Source organism: Candoia aspera, chromosome 6 (assembly GCF_035149785.1).
Source record: "Candoia aspera isolate rCanAsp1 chromosome 6, rCanAsp1.hap2, whole genome shotgun sequence".
Classification (NCBI taxonomy): domain Eukaryota; kingdom Metazoa; phylum Chordata; class Lepidosauria; order Squamata; family Boidae; genus Candoia; species Candoia aspera.
In genome coordinates, this window is record NC_086158.1 from 93,786,510 (window position 1) to 93,806,156 (window position 19,647).

Sequence of the window (19,647 nt, forward strand, 5' to 3'; positions counted from 1 at the left end):
TTGGCTCAGAGGAAATCCAGAAGAAAATCAGCAAGCTGAATCACACAGTCCAGGATCAATGTGTGCATTGTTATTACCCTGCTCAGGGTAACAGGAGAGTTCACTTTTAACTTTCCTCTCCCTCTTCGATCCCAGCCAACCATAACGATGAACTGCGTCTAACGTTCCCTGTGAGAGATGGGGTCGTATTAGAGCCCTTCCGGTTGGAACATAACTTGGCAGTCAGCAATCACGTCTTTCACCTGCGGCCTACTGTTCATCAGACACTGATGTGGAGGTAGGTTTGCAAAAGGGCATAGCTGGAGGCTGCAGAATGAAGAACAAAATGGCAGATAAAATGCTCTTTCTTTGGCCAGCAGTGGACCAGAAGCTTGCCCACATTTGAAGATAGATGGGCGGGTTACCTTTGGAAAATCAGGCTATATTCACTCAGAAATTTAGGAACAAACACATAAGCCCTAGTGAGGTCAACAGGACAATGTCTGAAAGAAATCTAGGGTTACTATCGTTTGAATTACAGGAACAGTGAAAAGCAAATAGATCAGAGGTCTTTAAAAGAAACTTTTAATTTCTACTTTTTTTTTTTTTTTGCTATAGAAGCTGTATCTTTGTCCTGTTGTTTTAATTTGCCTTATTTATGCCTTTGAAAGATGCAGACAGTTCCCTTACAGATTGCACTGGAAGGAGATGGGAGAAAGGAATCTCATCCTGCACTGGTGGCCCTCAATATTATTAAAGTAATATATGTGTCATTTTATGGGGAAAGTCATAAAAATAATGATCACCCATTTCAGTGAGCGGAAGAACTATAATTTAAATGCCAGGAATCTCAGTCTGAGGCTGTTGGATAAGTCCCATCCTTGACCTTAGGATACACTAATGAGATTTCTTATAGGCCCACTGGAGTTATCCTACAGTGAAGGCACACAGTATGAAAAACAAGAACGCATCATTAAACAGCAGTAGGCATGCTTTGAAAAGCCAGATCAGAGCTCATAAGCATATGTACACAAATGGTACATATGCTTATGAGCATCTGAACCTCAAGTAACCATGTTTCTTGAGACCTAAGACTAAGATGTGGAAAATGGCCAGTTTATTGTTCACATTTGCACCTGAGAGTGAGGAAGTTACAGTATGGATCCACCCTGAGACCATGATAATTACTATCACCTGTAAATCATGGTTAGGCAGGCCTTCCGGCCTCCTACAAGAAGCATGGTTGGTTTCTATTTAGGCCACATTGCTGGAAGTTTTGCTAACATGTACAGCAAGATGAAAAACAATAGCATTCCTCAGTAGATTGGAAGCAAAAATGCTGCTCAAGGAAAGCCAGAAGTGTAGGAAAAGTAAATTCAACAAGTTCTTGAGAAAATAATTAAATTGACCCTAACGGAGGTAGCTTCATTGGGAGTGTTAATGAAAGCTTGGCATTACATCCCAATGGGTCAATTTCAGATGCTGCAGTGAAGAGCTGTTTTAAGAAGGCTAAGCCACCAGGACAAGCCCTCAGGATTTCTGACTTGGGTACAGAGCTAATGTCAAGGAATCCCAGGTTTTCAAGGGGCTTTTAGCTGTTTGGAGAATGCAGATAATAAACTACGGAGGACAGTGTTTGCATCAGGCTACTGCAATTCCAGAAATGCAGCCCTTTTCACGGCCAAGGATCCTGCTGCACAAACTTAGAAGTACTGTAGCAGTAGACGCATCTGATGGACTGCAGGCTAGCCTGTAAAATCTAATGCCATCATAAATTTGTCTGTAAAGGACCATTAAAGCTCTGTGTTATGTCAGGTTATTTATTTCAGAAAATGTATTTGCCATTTTTGTCGAAAGAAAAGCTCGAGGCATTTGATGAAGCACTCAGAAGAAAGCACTTCAGCCACAAACTACAGCAGGCCCAAATGGTTAGCATTAAACCAGGAGGCTTGCAAAGTTTTTGCTTTTAAACATTTACCTGATGTGATCCAGTTGCTCTGCAAACCTCTGTGAAAAGGCTATTCAGAATACCATAACATTTAAATCCAAACTAGCCAGTTAGCCCAATAATATCCCCCTCCCAATTCCATTTCTCTAAAAATACTCTTCAGCCCCTTCTGCTAATGCAGGCATTCCCCAGATCTACACAAATAGCCAACCAAGCATTCCCTGCCTATCAAATATTATTCCCATCAATAAACCAAAAATAAACACCAGCTACAGAAATAAATCATTCCCAAAATGTACTGTAATTTAAAGCAATTAAATTAAAGCTGCAGCATTAAAAGAAAGCTGCAGAAAAGATGGGTGCCTTAATCTCAACCAGCAGAGGGACATCAGAAGCCTTATTCACATTTCCCATCTCCCCAAACACCTGCATATTCCATGCTAAAGAAGTTCAGCAGTGCTGAAATGAGTCCAGTACCAAGAGAAAGGCTGATTTCCATCTGAATTGCCTGGGTATCCTGTTCACACATAGGTTCATCCTTCTCTCTTCACTGCTGATCTCCTTATAAAAAGCCAAGTGATCACTTTTAGCCTTCCTGTTGGAGGTCAGTGAGGGTCTTACTCCCAGCTGAGTAAATGTGTTAAGGAGACCGTGCAGCAAAGCAGGAGACTGTGTCTTCCAGCAGTCACAAGCAGGTCTTATTCATGCAATATTTGGCAGTCATATTAAGCTGTTTGTGATTCATGCTTTTCTAGTTACAAGCAAGTTGGTTAACATGGTTGAGCCTGATGGTGGCTTGTCATCCGCTCCCACCTACTTCCACACCCAAGCATGGCTGCATCCTGTAGTGATTTTAGAAACAGTTAGGTGTTTGCATAATCCAATTCTTGATTCCTTAATCCAGTGCTCAAAGCAATGGAGAGGAAATAGATGTATTGCTTTTTGAACCCCCAAACTACTGAATTGTACATGCACTGTTTGGAATAATAGAAACAGTGAACAGTGATTACCATGGAGGCATTATCCTAAATGAACTAAAGAAATGCCTAGCAGGGCACAAAATAACTCAAATTTGTAAATGTTTCCAGCTCAAAAGGCGGGAAACATTGTGAAAGCCAGAACATGTCTGATACAGCGGAACAGTGATAGAACACTGCCATAGGATTAGAAGAACCCATTCTCAAGTCAGATGCTTTCGAATTTGAAATGTTTTGTGTGTCCCTAGGAAAAACTAGGAATGGATGGGACCTAATACGAATCATGGCATATTTTCAAAAATAGCCCAGAGGGGGCTTATTTCCATAATCTTGTTCAGACCAGACCTGTGTATACAGCTCAAACAGACCAGAGGGTGACACTTGGATATGTAGATTGTTCTTCCTCTGAGGCATAGTATGCCAGTTACATAGAAGCCCTGAACTTACTTTTCTGTAGCTCCTGAGCCTCTGAGATCAGGATGAAGCATGGTGCAGTTTCTCACCAATCTGGAACCAGAACAAAAAAGGCAATATGTCAAGCATTTGGGAAAACTTTTCTAGCTCCTTAAACAGCTTCTTCCAATGAAACCACCAGAAAAGATCTCCATCTACTGGCATCCCTATCCTACAGTCCGGGCTGCCAAAAACAATCAGAAAGAAAAAGAAAAAAGTGTGCTTCCCACCCCAGTAGCATCTAAAGATCATCTAAATGAGTCCCTTCTGGATTGGCAAGTGCCTCCCTCTTTCAGCTCCATGGGTTTTTCTGGCCTGAGTCAGCTGGTGTGACTTTGCTCTCTGCCCTGAAATAAGATGCTTTCAAGACCACCTCAAAAAGGAAGAGATGGTGTCCCATTCCATCCTAACCCATTTTGCAGCACTAACGTATTAAAAGGTAAAAGGTAGGTTAGATTTTACCAAAATCAACCCACAGGAGAAGGATAGCTGAGCATTTTAGCCCCCTATCTTTCAACAACAGTTTGGAAATCAGTGCTTCAGTGGTCAATCTTTGTCCCATCTTCTTAGAAACTGAGTACCCCTCTAACCAAACTCAAAGGAAGAAGAGTCGGTCACCAGTACCCCTCAGGTTGAAACTTCAGCCCTTCTGTAGATCTGAATTCTCATAGAAGTACTGCCACACTTTGGTTTAAGAACTGGATCCAGATTTCCACCAATAAACCAGGCAATGCTGGAGGACATTTGCCATTGGTATCCCCAGTTTTCAGGCTGTTACCCAAAAGAATGTGCCAGAGACAGACGTAAAAAACAAGCAGAGCTCCAATCACACCATTACCCCTGCCATCTTGATTTTTTTAACTGTACCCTGCAACTAAGGAGGCACCAGAAAGTAGCTCTAATGATAGTTTCTAGTGGCTTCAGTCCTAATGTTAAAGCAGAATGTTTAAATCATGATTTGCTGAACAAACCATAGTAACCCACCCACTGTCATTGTGGGTAGGTTTACTTACCACATTAAGCCAATACCAAATCACTCCTGTCAACCTCAGCCAATGTGTCATTTCCAGGAGTTAATGCCCTCAGTTTTAGATTTTCATAGCTGATTTCCTCTTCATTATCTTTCCATCATCACAGTCAAGTGAGCTGGTGTATATTTATTAATAAATACTCACCACTGGCATTATTCAGTCCTGTTTTGAGTTTTATAGAGCTGCTCGGAAGCACTAGGCTGTTACTGCTTGAAGCTCTAAAGAAAACAGGTTAGAACGCTAAAGTGATGAGCTTATATTTAAATTAATTTTCAGTACTTCAGTAATAGCACTGCCGTAAGAATTTTCTTTCAAATTGTGCCATTCATGGCAGCAGGCTTTACACTGTGAAAATAATACAAGGTCTTTCTTGTTGCTTTTAGGCTTTTCTTGAAGCGGAAAATGCAGAGAATGTTGAAATTACAGTTTAATTTTCTAACACGCGACTAGACTTTATTTTGACTCGCAGTTCTGCCTGCCTGATAAGATCTTGAAGAAGAGGCTCCTTCAGGTCTCTTCACTTAGAGACTGCCAGAGAGCCCATGAAGGTGGACCTTTGCTGTTGCTGCCCCCCTTCTTGGGAATCACATTCCCCTGAGATCCAGACAGCCTGAATCTGCTGGGCTTCATCAAAACTGGGCTTTTTCAGCAGGCCTTGGGGCGATGGGGAGGTTGTGAGCTTCTCCCTCCCATAATCTAGAATTTAATGAATGGAGAATGTATTATCTCTAGCGCTGCACTTTGCATTGTATTTATCCATGTTTTAAACTTAGGGAAATCAACTGCTCAAAGTTGCCTTCATTTGGAGCAACATCTAGGCCCTACAAATAAACAAACAAACAAACCTTGATTAACAATTCACTGAAAATGGAGATGTGGAACTTTCATCTGAAGTTTTCCTTCTGTGATTTATGTTTCCTACGGCCTAAATTACATCTGCATCACATAGCCACAGCTAGAACAGGTATCTTGCATTTTGGCTTTCAAGCAGACAAGCAGGTATCACTTGTCTGCTTATTACAAAAAAAATCAGAACTTTTTAAAAAGTAAATACTTTTTTTAACAAGAAGTTTGAAGAAAGTTAAGTGTTCTTGTTCAAAATATTGTTCATATTACAGTAAATATTCAAAACATAAGTGTGGTCCACACAAATCGGATGTGTTTGATTTGGGCATAGCATATTGCTTGAACTCTGCTATTATGACTTGCTATTATGATAATTAGCCAGTGCTAATTATCCCTAGTTCAGATGTCATGCTAAAGCTAGTTCATTTAGCCAGGAATCAGTTTAGCCTCTTTCTGATCACACACCCATCTTCTTCTTCCATTTCCACATATAATATCTACCTTGTCCCCATTCAATGTCTACTTTGCCTCTATGATTTCCATTTTTATTTCCTTTTTCTAGTGTGTCAAGTCTCTGTCTGAACACTGATCAACCAATTATAAGACACTTCAAGAATTAAAAAAAAACGTCTTAAATAAAGGGCAATCATTTACAACACAGCTGAAATAATTCGTAACTTCTTAAGTCATTTTGAAAGTACTTTGCTAATTACTTTGCAGATGATCTGATCTATGTTGGGAAATGCATGCCAAAGTACTCTTTAGAAATTACTTTTTTATTGACTAAGAGAAAAAAAAAGGAAAAGAAAGAATTCATGTGAATATTCATCACTCAAAGATTTTTCAATTAGCGTGTGTATGTGTGTGTATATATTAGTGTGTGTACATGTGTGTGTATACACACACATAAGTATACACGCACAAACACATAAAATCATAGCATGGTGTGTGCATGTGTATGTGGTGTGTATCTTATACCATTCTATGATATGAGCATACACCTTGTTTATATTTCAGTCAATTAATGTGACTTGAAGAGTACTATATACAGACCAAATTTCTAAGTGGACCTCCCCTTGAAGGAGAATGCATGGAAATAAAAAAAATAGTTTTTCACTTCACTCTATGGCTAATGAAGAAGGACATCATTCCATTCTTGCAATATCACTCTCTTAGAAATGAAGACTTCGTCCATGTCCCTTGTGGAAATGACTTTTCAGATGCTAATTCTTTATTCTAAGATACTGAAAACACATTCTGAGTTGAGTAATAAAGATGAGAGTGTGTATCACATGGGTATATTTTATTTATGAGCCCTGAAAGATTAGTTAAATCAGCTATATCTGTATTTTACAGACTCTAATAGCTGATCCACATCTTTTCACATTCTTAATATTTCTGGAGTATAAATATCTTCTCCTGTACACTCTCAAAATAAAACTATGGCAGAATTACCCCCGTTCACATCAAGCATCTCTGAAGGAACTTCTGCTGTGAGGTTCTCCCTTTGCAGTCAGAGGACAAGCAGAAGGGGTGACAGCTGAAGTGCAGTTTTGAGCACACTGGAGCAAATCAGATCAAGCAGAGGTTTGAAAACCAGTTTCAGTCCTGTTTTATGTTGGTAGAAACAAAACAAAAGAGAAAGAGACAAGTCTCATGTTGCTTATCCATACACTGCCACATTTCTTCCTGTGTGTAGAACAGTTCGTACAAATTTTTGCAGATCGAGTTGATCAGATCCAGCTGCTTTGAATTCCAATTGGGGACAGGGCACCATAGAGTTGTAAGGGGCAATGTATGTGTGATGGAATATGGGTTGGGTGCAGAGAATGCCAAGCTGTTACAGAAAAAGTTTTTGAGTTATCGGAAGGTAGAAAGCATAAGGAAGAAACTCAAAACCACTCTGCCTTGATTGAGTTAGGTATAAGTTAGAGAGCAGTTTTGACAGGTTTTCAAGATGGATATCAGCCTGATTCTCATATTACTTTATTTCTAAATTTTGACTGAGGACTTCTTGACTGCACTTTCCTTCCCCCAGACTTCTGAGGCTACCCCACAATTTTGAAATTCTACGGGAACTATTCATTCTTCTTTCTAAAAAGAGCTGTCATGGAACCCTAACATTTTTCAACTTACTGAGTTTGCAAGCCATCTCCAAAAGAGGGCAGACCTGGTCCGGTGATCTTAATTAGCACTCTTACTTTTGCACTTTGCAGTCAACAGGCTGGGAAGCAAGATGGGAGAAACCGAGACTCTGTAACTGGAAAATGGGTTGGGAGTCACCACACAAATGTGTGTTTCTCCCAAAGCACAGGAACTTCATAGAATCATAAACTGTAGAGTTGAAAAGGACCATGAGGACCTCTAGTCCAAGTGGAGCTCCAAAACTTCATTTTCACCCTTTGTGAACAAGCAGATTGTTGGCGGTGATATAAGGAACACTAGATTTGTCTCTGTAGCTAGAGAAGAGGTTTTCCCGCATGTGGAAGTCTTCACAGAGAAGATTTGTATCATATTTTTATTTTTCAATCAGTCTAAAAGAGAATTACGGTTGATTATGTTGCTCAAGGTAAAGTTAAAAACTAAGACAAATCCTCATTTACCTTATGTGTGTGATAAGCAGTTGCTTATACCAATGCAAACATGCTTTCTATGACAGATCAGACTTGGAGTTACAATTCAAGTGTTATCACCATGAGGACAGGCAGATGAACACTAACTGGCCAGCATCGGTCCAGGTCAGCGTCAATGCAACTCCACTTACCATCGAACGGGGTGACAACAAGACATCACATAAACCCCTGCACCTCAAGCACGTTTGCCAGCCAGGAAGAAATACGATTCAAATTACCGTCACAGCATGCTGTTGTGTAAGTACCTAATGACTCTTGTTAATTTTGTGGTTTGGCTGTACAGAAATAGTTTTAGATTAAGGAAATGTTCTACCAAGACCTCACATTGCTGGTATTTTTCACTGGTGTTTCACAGCTGGTAGTGCTCCTTTGGCTGTATTTCTGCAGAAGGCCAAACTAACTCAGTTTTTTTTTTCAACTTCAGTTTCTACACCATGATTTTTTTTTTTGAAATCTAGAGAACCAGTCTGCAAACACATATATGGTGAGAAGTTATACTGAATTCAGCGAAAATTATTTTTCTGCTTGTTGTCTGTGTGTGTATTCAAATGCATAGTCACTCACTCTCACAGACTTACACAGGACTGTATTTTAAGTTTAGTAATGATTAATCAGAAATGGTTCAAATATTCAGTAGCTGTAGGCAGACTCATGCTGAATACTATTGTTAGTAGATACTGGGATACTATCAGAGGGCAGAAAATGGCTAATTGCTTAGCATAGTATTATATTTTTATGGTAATCTCTAACATTCTTTGGATTTTCTGTCTTGGACACCAAAGTAAAGGTAAAGGTAAAGGTTTCCCTTGACGTAAAGTCCAGTCGTGTCCGACTCTAGGGGGCGGTGTTCATCTCCGTTTCTAAGCCTTAGAGCCGGCGTTGTCCGTAGACACTTTCCAGGTCATGTGGCCAGCATGACGACTCGGAACGCCGTTACCTTCCCGCCGAAGCGGTACCTATTGATCTACTCACATTTGCATGTTTTCGAACTGCTAGGTGAGCAGGAGCTGAGACTAGCAATGGGAGCTCACCCCGCCGCGTGGTTTCGAACCACCGACCTTCCGATCGGCAGCTCAGCGGTTTAACTCGCAGCGCCACCGCATCCCACCAAAGTATCTTGTACTTATTCTGACTTTAGGACTCAGCCAGGAAGCTACAATTAGGGTCCATCCCACTAAAGATCCTGGGAAAGATTTAGAAAACTGCAGGATCAATTTTTCATACTCCAAGAACACCTAGTCCAGAACTCTTATGCAAATAATTGAATTGGATCAACTACTCAAATTTAGAATCATGAATCCAAGCTTTATGGAATTAATTAACACGACATATTATAATTTGCTACTTCACTGAGCTGTTGTCTCTGCCAGCCAAATCTTTGGCTGTAAGTTTGTTTTCAGCAAAATATTCAAGATAAAGATTCCTCTGGAGCCAAGTAAGAAGTAAAAAAGAAAAATCTTTATAAAAGGCAATGACATATGGAATCATCACAATCTTGAGTAGGAAAGTATATTTTCTTCCCTGAAAAATCCATGTGTTAATAGGAAATGCTTTTTCTCTGTCAATAGATTCTGTGCTCCACAGAGTCCCCAGTAAAACCTATTATAATGGGCTGCCCGATGATGTCTCTCAGCTTTAGGAGAAACAGAAATTTAACCAAAACTCAGTACTGGACCCAAAGGATTGCATGGTTGTGTCCATAAATCAAGCCAGTGGCATCCACTGGGGGTGAGAAGGAAGGAAGGGGTTTAATAGCTGCAAGACCATAAAGAGTAAGACCTTGATGGAAATATGCAAGAAATGTTATCTAGACCAAAGGGTCTGAAACATGTTTTAAGCCCCAAGAAACAAGATAACATTCAGAAGCAGCTCAAGCAGACCTCTCCCTGATTCATTGGAGTGTAAGAAGGGTACAGCACAATCAGGCTTGCAAGATGTTGTTATTACAGGCCATCTCAATAAAGGTAGTTTTAGCCATATTTATTATTTTATTTATCAAATTTATCACTGCCCATCTCCCCCACAAGGAGGGACTCTGGGCAGTTCACAATAAAAACAACCATAATATAACATAAATGTTATACAATAATATCAATAACATAAAAATTTAAGTATGTTAAAATATAAGAAAATCCAGATGGCTAAGATATTCTCTCTATCCACAAGCAAAAAGGGCAATTCTAGGGAGCTAAACATCCCCAAGAAGAACTATTATCTTTCGCGCCCCAGGCATGTTGACAGAGCCAGGTTTTTAATTTTTTTTTGGAAGTCCAAGAGTGAGGGGACCTGCCTCAACTCCGGGGGGAGAATGTTCCAAAAGGCAGGTGCTATTGCAGAGAAGGCCCGCTTCCGTGATCCCACCTTCCTTTGGAGTCGATTTCCTGGTCTGGTCTAAGTAGCGGGGCTGACAAGTGTCTTCACTGAGACGTTGTTTGAAGCTACTGAAGGCTGCTCCTCAGCGTGGCTCAGATGGACCATACCAACATCTCCATCACAAAAAAAATCCAACAAACTGGAGCTATTACTGTGAAGATCCTCATGTCACTATTCTGAAATGGGCTAGCACTCCAAAAGAGATTTTTTTTTTCCACTGGGGGATGCTTCAGTAAGATAAAATGCCCTCAGATAGGGAGCCTTTCTAACTTTGCTGTCTAACTTCTTCCATACAGCATCCAAAGCAGATGCTATGATTTAATGGCCGTGGATCCGCTACAGATAACTGAATTTTTATTTCCCCTCCCCCCAGTCCCATCTGTTTGTTTTGCAGCTAGTACACCGGCCTTCAGTGCGTTCTGTTCTTCAGGGCTTATTAAAGAAACGCCTGCTTCCAGCCGAACACTGTATCACAAAAAGTGAGTAGAACAGTGTGCTTTACTTTTATGTAAGTGGCCTGAAATGCAGGACATGAACTCCAAACTCTTCTGGGAAAGTCTCTGTCAAGCAAAGGATGTGTGCGGTGCAGTTGAGAGAGTACTCAGCATGAATTCCATTCTCATCCCCTTTTTTGAAACAGTCAAGAGAAATTTTAGCAGCGTGGCCGCCTCCTCGGGCAATGCACCCCTCAACGGAGAGGATGGAGTAGAGCAGACAGCGATCAAAGTCTCTCTCAAATGCCCAATCACGTTCCGGCGGATCCAGCTTCCAGCAAGAGGTCATGATTGCAAACACGTACAGGTAAGTGCCTTCTCGTGTCCCATTAATGCAAGCTGATGCAATTCCATTAACATCCTGGCCCAGTGGGGTTTTCACCAGGTTTTCACTGCCTTCTAAAAGGCCTTTCAGAAGGCCAACAGACTCTTCCACAAGACCACCATGAGATGTTCCACTATGACAGAGAAGGCACATCTAAGCTTCCAAGCTGCAGTCAATATTCGTCCCATCCAAATACTACCCAGGATGGGCTCTGCTGTTTTATGTGATGATGATGATGATGATTTGTATGCTGCCTACTCAGACAACTCTGGGCAGCCTACATGAGAAGTATCCATAAAATCCCATAAGTATTGAAATCTTTAAAATTCTTAAAAGTTGGCTGCTGTCTTCCATGAAACTCACTCCTCCAAAGCAATATTGAAAGGGATGATGTTTACCTGTTTCCTACAGGATAAAAGGGTGGGGACTAGGCTGTCCTCATGAAATAAGCTATTCCAAAGTGAGGAGATTGCACTGGAAATGCCATTTTCCAGGTTCTCACCTTCTTGATTGCTCAGTTAATCCAGAGCATCCCAATCAAATTGTGTACACTGCATAAACTCTATCTATTTAGCTTTCAAGATCAGGCACATTCAGGAAAGTAGCCCATTCCTAGCTCATCAGCTAAATATTATGTCCTTGACTACACCCTATCTTCACAGTCTCAAGCAGAGTGGCAAAACCTGGAGCATTATTGAGCTACTAGGTATGAGTAGCAGGCTTGTTTTGGTCAGACACTGTGGCACGTGGATTTTAGTGGCCTGCCTTGGCTGTTGTGGGGTTGGCATGAGTCAGCAGAAGGAGAGAGAAAAATGTGGAGAAGAAGCTGAAGTACGGCCTTGGAGTGCAGGTGTGCTGGGACAAGGGCTGATGAGTTGATCTGGCTTGAAGCCAGGCTGTTGTGAGGCAGATGTAGGCAGCATTCCCATTGGCCAAGCCTTGTATATAGGGGGAAGCCCACCACCTCAGTGGTTGGGGGACATGCTGCTGGTCTGACCTGTGGAGGGAGAGAGAGGAGAGAAACGGAGAGATACGTGCCACATTTTAGCAAGTGTGGCAGAAGAGACTGAGTTACAATTTTGGCTAGAGAGAAACATTGTAGTAAGAGTATAGGAGAGTTTGTGTGTGCAATGGCAATTTCTTGGCCCTGGGACGGAGAAGGCAGTGGCTTCCCTTGGTAGAAGAGAAGCAAAACCCCAGAGAGAAGGCCAAACTATACCTAAACCCAAGACAGACAGACTAGGGCAGAAGGTGATGGTTCCCTGCAGACAAACATGTGGAGTCTTCAGGGAACTCCAGACCAGGAGGAGCTGGGCAGAAGACCCAGAGGAAGAAGACCTAAATGGGAGTGGTGCATCATGCAACGTCTGCACAGAGGGTTGGCTGATGAGATCCAAGAAGGCAAGATATGCTGAGCACGCTCCATAGTAATACATTTAATTCCCTTCCTATCTCTCTCTCAGTGAGGAACCAAGGGGGAGGGAGGTGAAAGTGGAGGGGAGCTGGTAGCTTTCCATGGGAGAGGGTGATTCTTAGTAAATAGCTCTGAGAAAGAGGCTGGCAGAAATTAACACATCTATAAATAGAAATTCCTACTTGCCATGAATAATTGCCTATAGTAAAAGAGCCATAAAAGCCACCACTTTCTCTGTTGTCATGTTGCAATGGTCCTCCTCAATGGTAAAAGCACATCCAGCTTCTAAAGGACCCACAGGCACACTGTGACCGGCACAAGTTGAAAACAATCCACAAGTCAACACCATGATCTTAGTAAGTATCTGTCCTTCAGAGAATGAATTTATTGCCCAACTTTAGATGAGTTCTCAGTTCCCAAAGAACTGGAAAAAAGAGGTGGGTTGGGGAATTAATTTTTGTTGAGAATCCATTGAAAATGCAGCTTTTTCACATTTGCTCTAGAGCTAACCAGGGACTGGTATTGGCAGGTCTTGTTGGCAAGTGTTATGTATATTGAACCCTGGAATCATAAAACACTTTGGTGGTTGTGGAAGAATTAATAAACAAAATGCAATCTAAGGCTACTAATGCAACAGTAAATGTCTATTTATTCACCTACATATTCTTTTTTTCTCTTTTGAATCAATTATTTGATTTTTGTGATAAATACAAAATTTCAAGGATGTTGCATTCTAATTGTTTATTTTAAATCAAGTTTCTCATCTTTGCACATTCCTTCTCATAACAGGACATGAGATGTTCAAGGGAAAAATACATACAATAAAAGACCACAATGACGATAAAGCAGTTATTCTACAATTTCTATTTCCTGACATGCTTCATGTAATAATCCTTGATCAAGGAAAACTAACAGTCATAAACAGTAGACATTCTGAACTACAATAACACATTAACACATTCTGAATAACAATAACACAAATGATCAAAAGATGCACAAATCTCACATTGCAAAATATACAATTACTTAACTATAACAATACTTTAAATATGTCTCTTTTGCTCTAAAGGATCAATAGGATTGTGTGGGACCATGGTACAATACAAATTATTTGACTGATTTCTTTTTATAGAAATTGTAAGGCTCTTGTTGATATATAAAATATTTGAAACTGAAAAATATTTGAAGCTGCTGAAATTGTGAGGCTCTTGGTGATATGTAAAATATTTGAAACATCCAGGAAAAATCAATTAAGCCAACATTCAGTCTAAAAACAGTGCAGCACACAGACACAAAAATTCACAAGTTGGCATCACCTTAACCAAGTTTTTAATTTAAAAGCCCTCCAGAAAAACTGTCTTCTCCTGCATCCAGAAGGGCATCTGTTTATCGCGGCTCCAAAGTTATTGCGGCTGCTATCTTGACTTTGGAGCAAAGTTAAGATAGCAGCTGCAATGGGATGGGGCTTCAATCACACAGTCATGGCTACTTGAACATGTTTAAGCTGCATTAAATTGTATACATTTTCCCTTCTTTCCCCCAGTGATTCCTTATTTATAATTGGGAGGAGTTTTTTGGACAAATGCCTTTTTGCCAGATTATCCAATTAAACTTTTGGACTTCTCACTGACTTTTTTGGAGCTTTCACATCAGCCCTGGGGAGCTTTAAAAGTAATTTCCACTGTATCCTATCTGGAAAAATAAACTGTTCTTAAGCTGTACCTGTTTAAATATATGCTTTTAGCTATCTGTTAGTTGCTTGGTTAAGTACCATTCTCTAAGCAACACAGAGTGAACAGTAAAATCCATATGCAACATATTCAGTTGCCAGTAGGATTTAAAGTAAATTGAACATACAGAAGAACTAAAAACAGTAACTCAGAGTGAACAACCAACCAATAGTTGTAATAGCTTAATACTAAAATGCTAATTAACCTGATGCTGAAACCCTGGGAAAACAAAAACATTGTATGCTGGTACCCAGAAGACATTAGAATGAGTGTCCCCAAAACCTTCCTTAAAGCACTTCTGAGCTATTCCTGCCCTTTAACCCCAGTTTCTCCCAGAAATAAAATTTTATTATTAAATTTATACACCACCCCTCTCACTATAAAAGTGACTCTGGGTGGCTTACAAATGAACGATCTTTCCAACAGCTTGGCCTTCAACCTCCCTGAGTTCCTATGGGGCTATTTCATGGTGGGGTACTCTTGACATTGTTAAGATTTATACATGCCACGTATCTTGGAATCTTCTCCCCAGCCCCCCAAAATCTGCCAATATTCCTTGGGTGTATTTGGGTTCTAATTCCCTCAACCCAGTTGGATGTTTCCGCTACCCACCATTGCAGTTTTTTAGAATATAATCTATGTTTCCCACCCCAAACCTTAGGAGAAGTTTTTCAACAGATATGTGCTTAAAAGAACAGTTTTCTTCTCCTATAACTTTGGATCCTAGTGTTTTTAATGATTAAAACTATTAATATTCTTGTCGCAGTTTGAAGCACACCCCGATGTGCAGAGCTTTTTTCTTCCTGACGTGCACTTGATGGAAAGGCTTCTCTTTTTCATGCTCACCCAATGGGAAGATCGTCTTTGTAGTCACATCTTCAGCTGCACAACAGTTTAATTAAGATTTCCCCCCCTTTTTTAATACAGTGCTTTGATCTGGAATCCTACCTCCAGCTGAACTGTGAACGAGGCACGTGGAGATGCCCTGTATGCAAGTGAGTGCCAATATTCATGGCAAAATGTATGGTAATATCAAAATGAAAACAATTATACTTCCATTTTGCTCCAATGAAAACAGAAATGTAACATAGTTAGCCTAACAGAATAAAAATTTGTGGTAAATAGCTTTGCTTAAGACCTTTTTGTAGCTATGCTGCTTGAAAAGTTGACTGCCGAGTCAACTGAATTCTTGGTGTTTACTTGGACATACCCATGCAGTTTTCTTGGCAACAATATACTGCAGAGTTTGTTGGTTCTTTCAACTTCCCAGTCTAGCCTATAACTCTGGCATTTCCTGGTGATCTATCCAGCTACAGATCTGACCCAGCTTAGCCCAGACAAAATCAGCCAGATTTCCTACAAATGTTAAGGATTTTGTTCAAAAATAGCAAGTATAATGAGGGATACCTCCCTGGTTCCAATGCCTTTCCTCTCTAATGTAAAGCTGTAGGTTGTTTTAAGGCAGAGATGAGCAACCTGTAAATCTCTGATGGACCGGCATCAAGAACCCTCCCAAAAATTGCCACTAAATTATAATTTCAGAACATTTCAATAAATCGGGAGTAATAATATCAGCTGTGTTTAACTCAAACCAAATTTAGTGTGCTTTTTTAAATTGATCCCATCTTTTTCCAACAAAATTCCCATCATGAGCTAATAGGATGAGCTATGCAGAGATTCTGGCACAACCACGAAAACTGCAGTTGTTGAGATGTGCAGTTATCTCACCAGGATATTTGGAAGACTAGGACAGGTTACCACTAACCCTTCCTAAAATCATGAGCTGGGTAGTTTCTTAGGATAGATAGGCTGGGTGGAGGGGAAGCAATAACTCTTTTCTGAGACACTTTCTTCTCAAAGAAATGGGACATGATGGTGCAGTCCCTTCTATGAATCCAGTGAGAATAAGTAGGATCTCCTTATTAGGACACCTGTATCTTGCAGTTTCATATTTTGATTGTTTTTAAGGGTTTTTAAGGACCTTCCAAGGAGGGCCTATCTCACAATATGAGGCACTGCTGATTTAAGCCTCCATTGCTCCCACCCCAGTTAAACTTAAATTGTAAGTTCTTTGAGGCACGGGACCAGGTTTTTATTTTATGTCCCTCTAGAAACCAATATCATATGGCAGATGCAATGCAAATACCTAAACGTATGTACCATTTTCTCTTCCAGTAAAACAGCTCTGCTGGAGGGCCTTGAGGTGGATCAATATATGTGGGGTATTTTGAACGCTATACAAAAGTAAGTGTAACTTCAGTTTTGAAAACTGGGCCTCTGTTATATGCACTCACCTATTCTAATTATTGGTGGGCCTTTTTCTAGAGTCTGTTCCAATGTAGAATTTTAGAAGGCAAGTTCAGTAAAATCTCATTATCTCAGAGCATGTTTTCCTCCTACTGTATGTGCATTGTGGCCTCCAAAGATCTTTCCTGAATTGTGAATATTAATGTGGAGGTTCTTTTCAGCTTTAAGTCAGCAAGGAGGAGAGAAAATGGGGAACGTATCAAAGGATTGGTGGCTGATTCTAATCAACAGCAACCAGATTTAAAGTTGGCTAACGTAGTAACTAGCACATCTGACTAGACTGTCTAATGAGTTTGCCTTTCTCCTGCTACTTGCAAGGATATCTGATTAGTGGGTGAAGAGTTATGCAGATGAAAGAATCTCTTTGTTCTGAAAGGAGTACGGCCACCTTAGCAAGGTGATAACACTGTCTTACAATGAGTTGCAGTGCATGTGATGCAACTACTGAAAAAGCCAGTTATATCTTGGGGTACAGTAAGGGAAGCACAGAGTCCAGATCATGGGAAGTTATAGCTCTACTTTATTCTTCCCTGGTCAGACCTCCTTATAGTATTGTGTCCAGGTTTGGGCATCACAATTCTAAAAGGGCGGTGCCAGTTAGGAGAAAATTCAGAGAAGGGTCTGGAAACCAAGCCGTATGAGGAATGATGAAAGAATCTGGGTATGTTTAAGAAAAAAAAGACTGATAGCAGTTTTCAAATATCTGAAGGGTTGTCACACAGAAGAAGGAGTGGACTTAATTTTTATTGTCACAGAGGGCAGAACTATAAACAATGGGGGAAAACTTCAAGGAAGAAAGTTTAGGTAAGACTGTGCAAGCCAGTAAGTGCTGCCACATGATGTGGTGAGTTTTCCTTCATTAGAGGTCTTCAGACAGAGATGATACCAGAAATGCTCTAGTTGTCCTGAACTGAGCAGAGAGTTGGACTAGATTGCCCTATATTCTTCCTTGAAACTCAACAATTCTGTGAATATGAATATGAACAAAGCCAATAACTGATCATGAGTTTCTATTCTGAACTATCCAAGCAGAGCTTTTAAAGACACATGGGCTTGTGGACCTAACATGTACAAATGATTAAAAAGAGAGTTGGTGGGCTTTCTTTCTTTGGGCGTGTTCAAGCAGAGGCTAGATAGTCCGTTTGTTCGGAATGTTTTAATTTGGATTCCTGCACAGGGTAGGCTATTGGACTTGATGACTTCAATATGATTATGGTATTACTAACATCTAAAATGTATGTGCTATATTGAGAGCTATTAGTATTATAAAATGTACTGTGTTTTACAGCTCTGAGTTTGAGGAAGTCACAATTGACCCAACATGCAGCTGGAGACCTGTTCCAATCAAGTCAGACATTCACATCAAGGATGATCCAGATGGCATTCCTTCTAAAAGGTTTAAAACCATGAGTCCTAGCCAGATGATCATGCCTAATGTGATGGAGATGATTGCTGCCTTGGGTCCAGGTCCATCTCCTTACCCATCAATTCCACCACCACCTGGTGGCACCAATTCCAATGAATACAGTAGCCAAGGTGAGTTTAACATTTGATTTATGTAACTGATTCTCAAAAGAGCCAAGTCACTCAGAAATATCTAGAGATACTTTTTCCTCTCCCAGGCCCTTGATCTTAGACACGTTAGTGGAATATCTCCACTAATTTCTTGATCCTTCAGTGAGGCCCAGTGAGCTGGCCTGACCTAGCCCTCTATGTGAACTTTCCCTGCTCTTTAAAAAAAACAGATGGCTCATACGTATATTTATTGTAAGCCACCCAGCATCTTTTTAGAGTCAGGTGGCCTCAAAATCCAATAAATAAATAACTGTGACTTACGTATACAGCATTTATATTGCATCCTCATCCATAATGATAAGCAAATAGAAGACAGGTAGATTTCTACCCCAAGTTCATACTTGCTTTGGAATTGACATGTTTTTGTATGAGGCTACCCAGAGCTTAAAAATATATAGCTAGGACTGGCAAACTATGAATTACCCTTTAGCAGAAATTCTAGGGTAAATGAATTAAGTCTCCTGAGAGTCAAGCTCAACTCCTGGAATATCCAAGTAGTTTTTTTGGCAACAAAATGGAAATGCTTTGCCATTGTCTGTCTGTCTATTCATCAATCCATACATCCTTCCCTAGAATTCTCTGGTGGTTTCCCATTGTAGTATTAACCATGCCAAACTCTTTTTAACTTCCAATCCCAGATAAGGTAACAACTGGTGAGAAAGTGTATTTAAATAGCAAATCCTTTAACCAAATAGACCAGCTATTATCAGGGTTTTAGGGAGACCAACAGATTTGGTCATTAGTCATTTTGTAAATGAGCAAGCAGATGCAATATTAGTCTCTTGAGAACTGTGTTAGCAAATTCAGTCACAGAGCTCAAGAGCAGGTCAGCCATTTAGAGCTGATTTTCCAGCTGTCTCTTCAAGTGACATCTTAATTGTAGGTTGCTAGCTTGTAGTTCTCCATCACAGAGACCCTGAAAGAAACATCTGAGGTAAAGGCAAAAAGCTTCTTAATTGTCCCCATTTCCAGCATGAAGAAGCCTCACCAGCAGACCGCTGCTGTACTTTCAAGTCCTGTGTCCTAAATGTCCTTTCCTCCAAATTTACACAGTTGAAGTTGAAGAGCAATCAGCTCTCCTCCTTCCTTGTCTTAATCCAAAATGTGGATTGGGTTCACACATGATGCAAAGCCAAAATTTGCTTAACCAATGGTTTATTGGATAAACCACAGCTGGCTGCCAAAAATGCTAAGCCAGAGCCAAACAAAGCAATTAAGGATGTGTGGGTTATGTGGACTTTGCCAATGTTCTCATTGAAGTGATTTGTTGGTCACACACTTTGCCAAGATGCCTAGCTCTCTTTTTGTGTGTGTCTTATTTCACTGAATACTTAATTCCTCAGTGCCTTTCCTCAGGCCCTGCTGAGAAGAACTTTAGAAAGCCATCATGAACCAAGATGCTGGTCACCCAGTTTTGTATGATTGATGTAGAAGTAATTATCCATGGTTGCATTTGTCTCCTGAGTCACACTTGACTGGTGACTCCATGGACACAACCATGATGTTTTCTTCACAACAATATTCAAATGGTCCAGCCTTGCCTTTTTTCAGGATTTTTTTCC

The 19,647-nt window shown here is 40.4% G+C and overlaps 1 protein-coding gene across 5 annotated transcripts in view; it reads left to right on the forward strand.

Moving 5' to 3' along the window:
* The window catches only part of ZMIZ1 (zinc finger MIZ-type containing 1), a 430,047-nt gene that overhangs the window by 392,282 nt on the left and 18,118 nt on the right, over window positions 1-19,647 (forward strand). For all 5 annotated transcript variants that reach the window (XM_063307691.1, XM_063307693.1, XM_063307694.1 and 2 more), the window contains 7 exons: window positions 136-277; window positions 7,894-8,104; window positions 10,614-10,719; window positions 10,881-11,041; window positions 15,131-15,198; window positions 16,379-16,447; window positions 17,799-18,046. In XM_063307691.1, coding sequence (XP_063163761.1) covers window positions 136-277; window positions 7,894-8,104; window positions 10,614-10,719; window positions 10,881-11,041; window positions 15,131-15,198; window positions 16,379-16,447; window positions 17,799-18,046 — 1,005 coding nt within the window. The remainder of the gene's footprint in view (window positions 1-135; window positions 278-7,893; window positions 8,105-10,613; window positions 10,720-10,880; window positions 11,042-15,130; window positions 15,199-16,378; window positions 16,448-17,798; window positions 18,047-19,647) is intronic.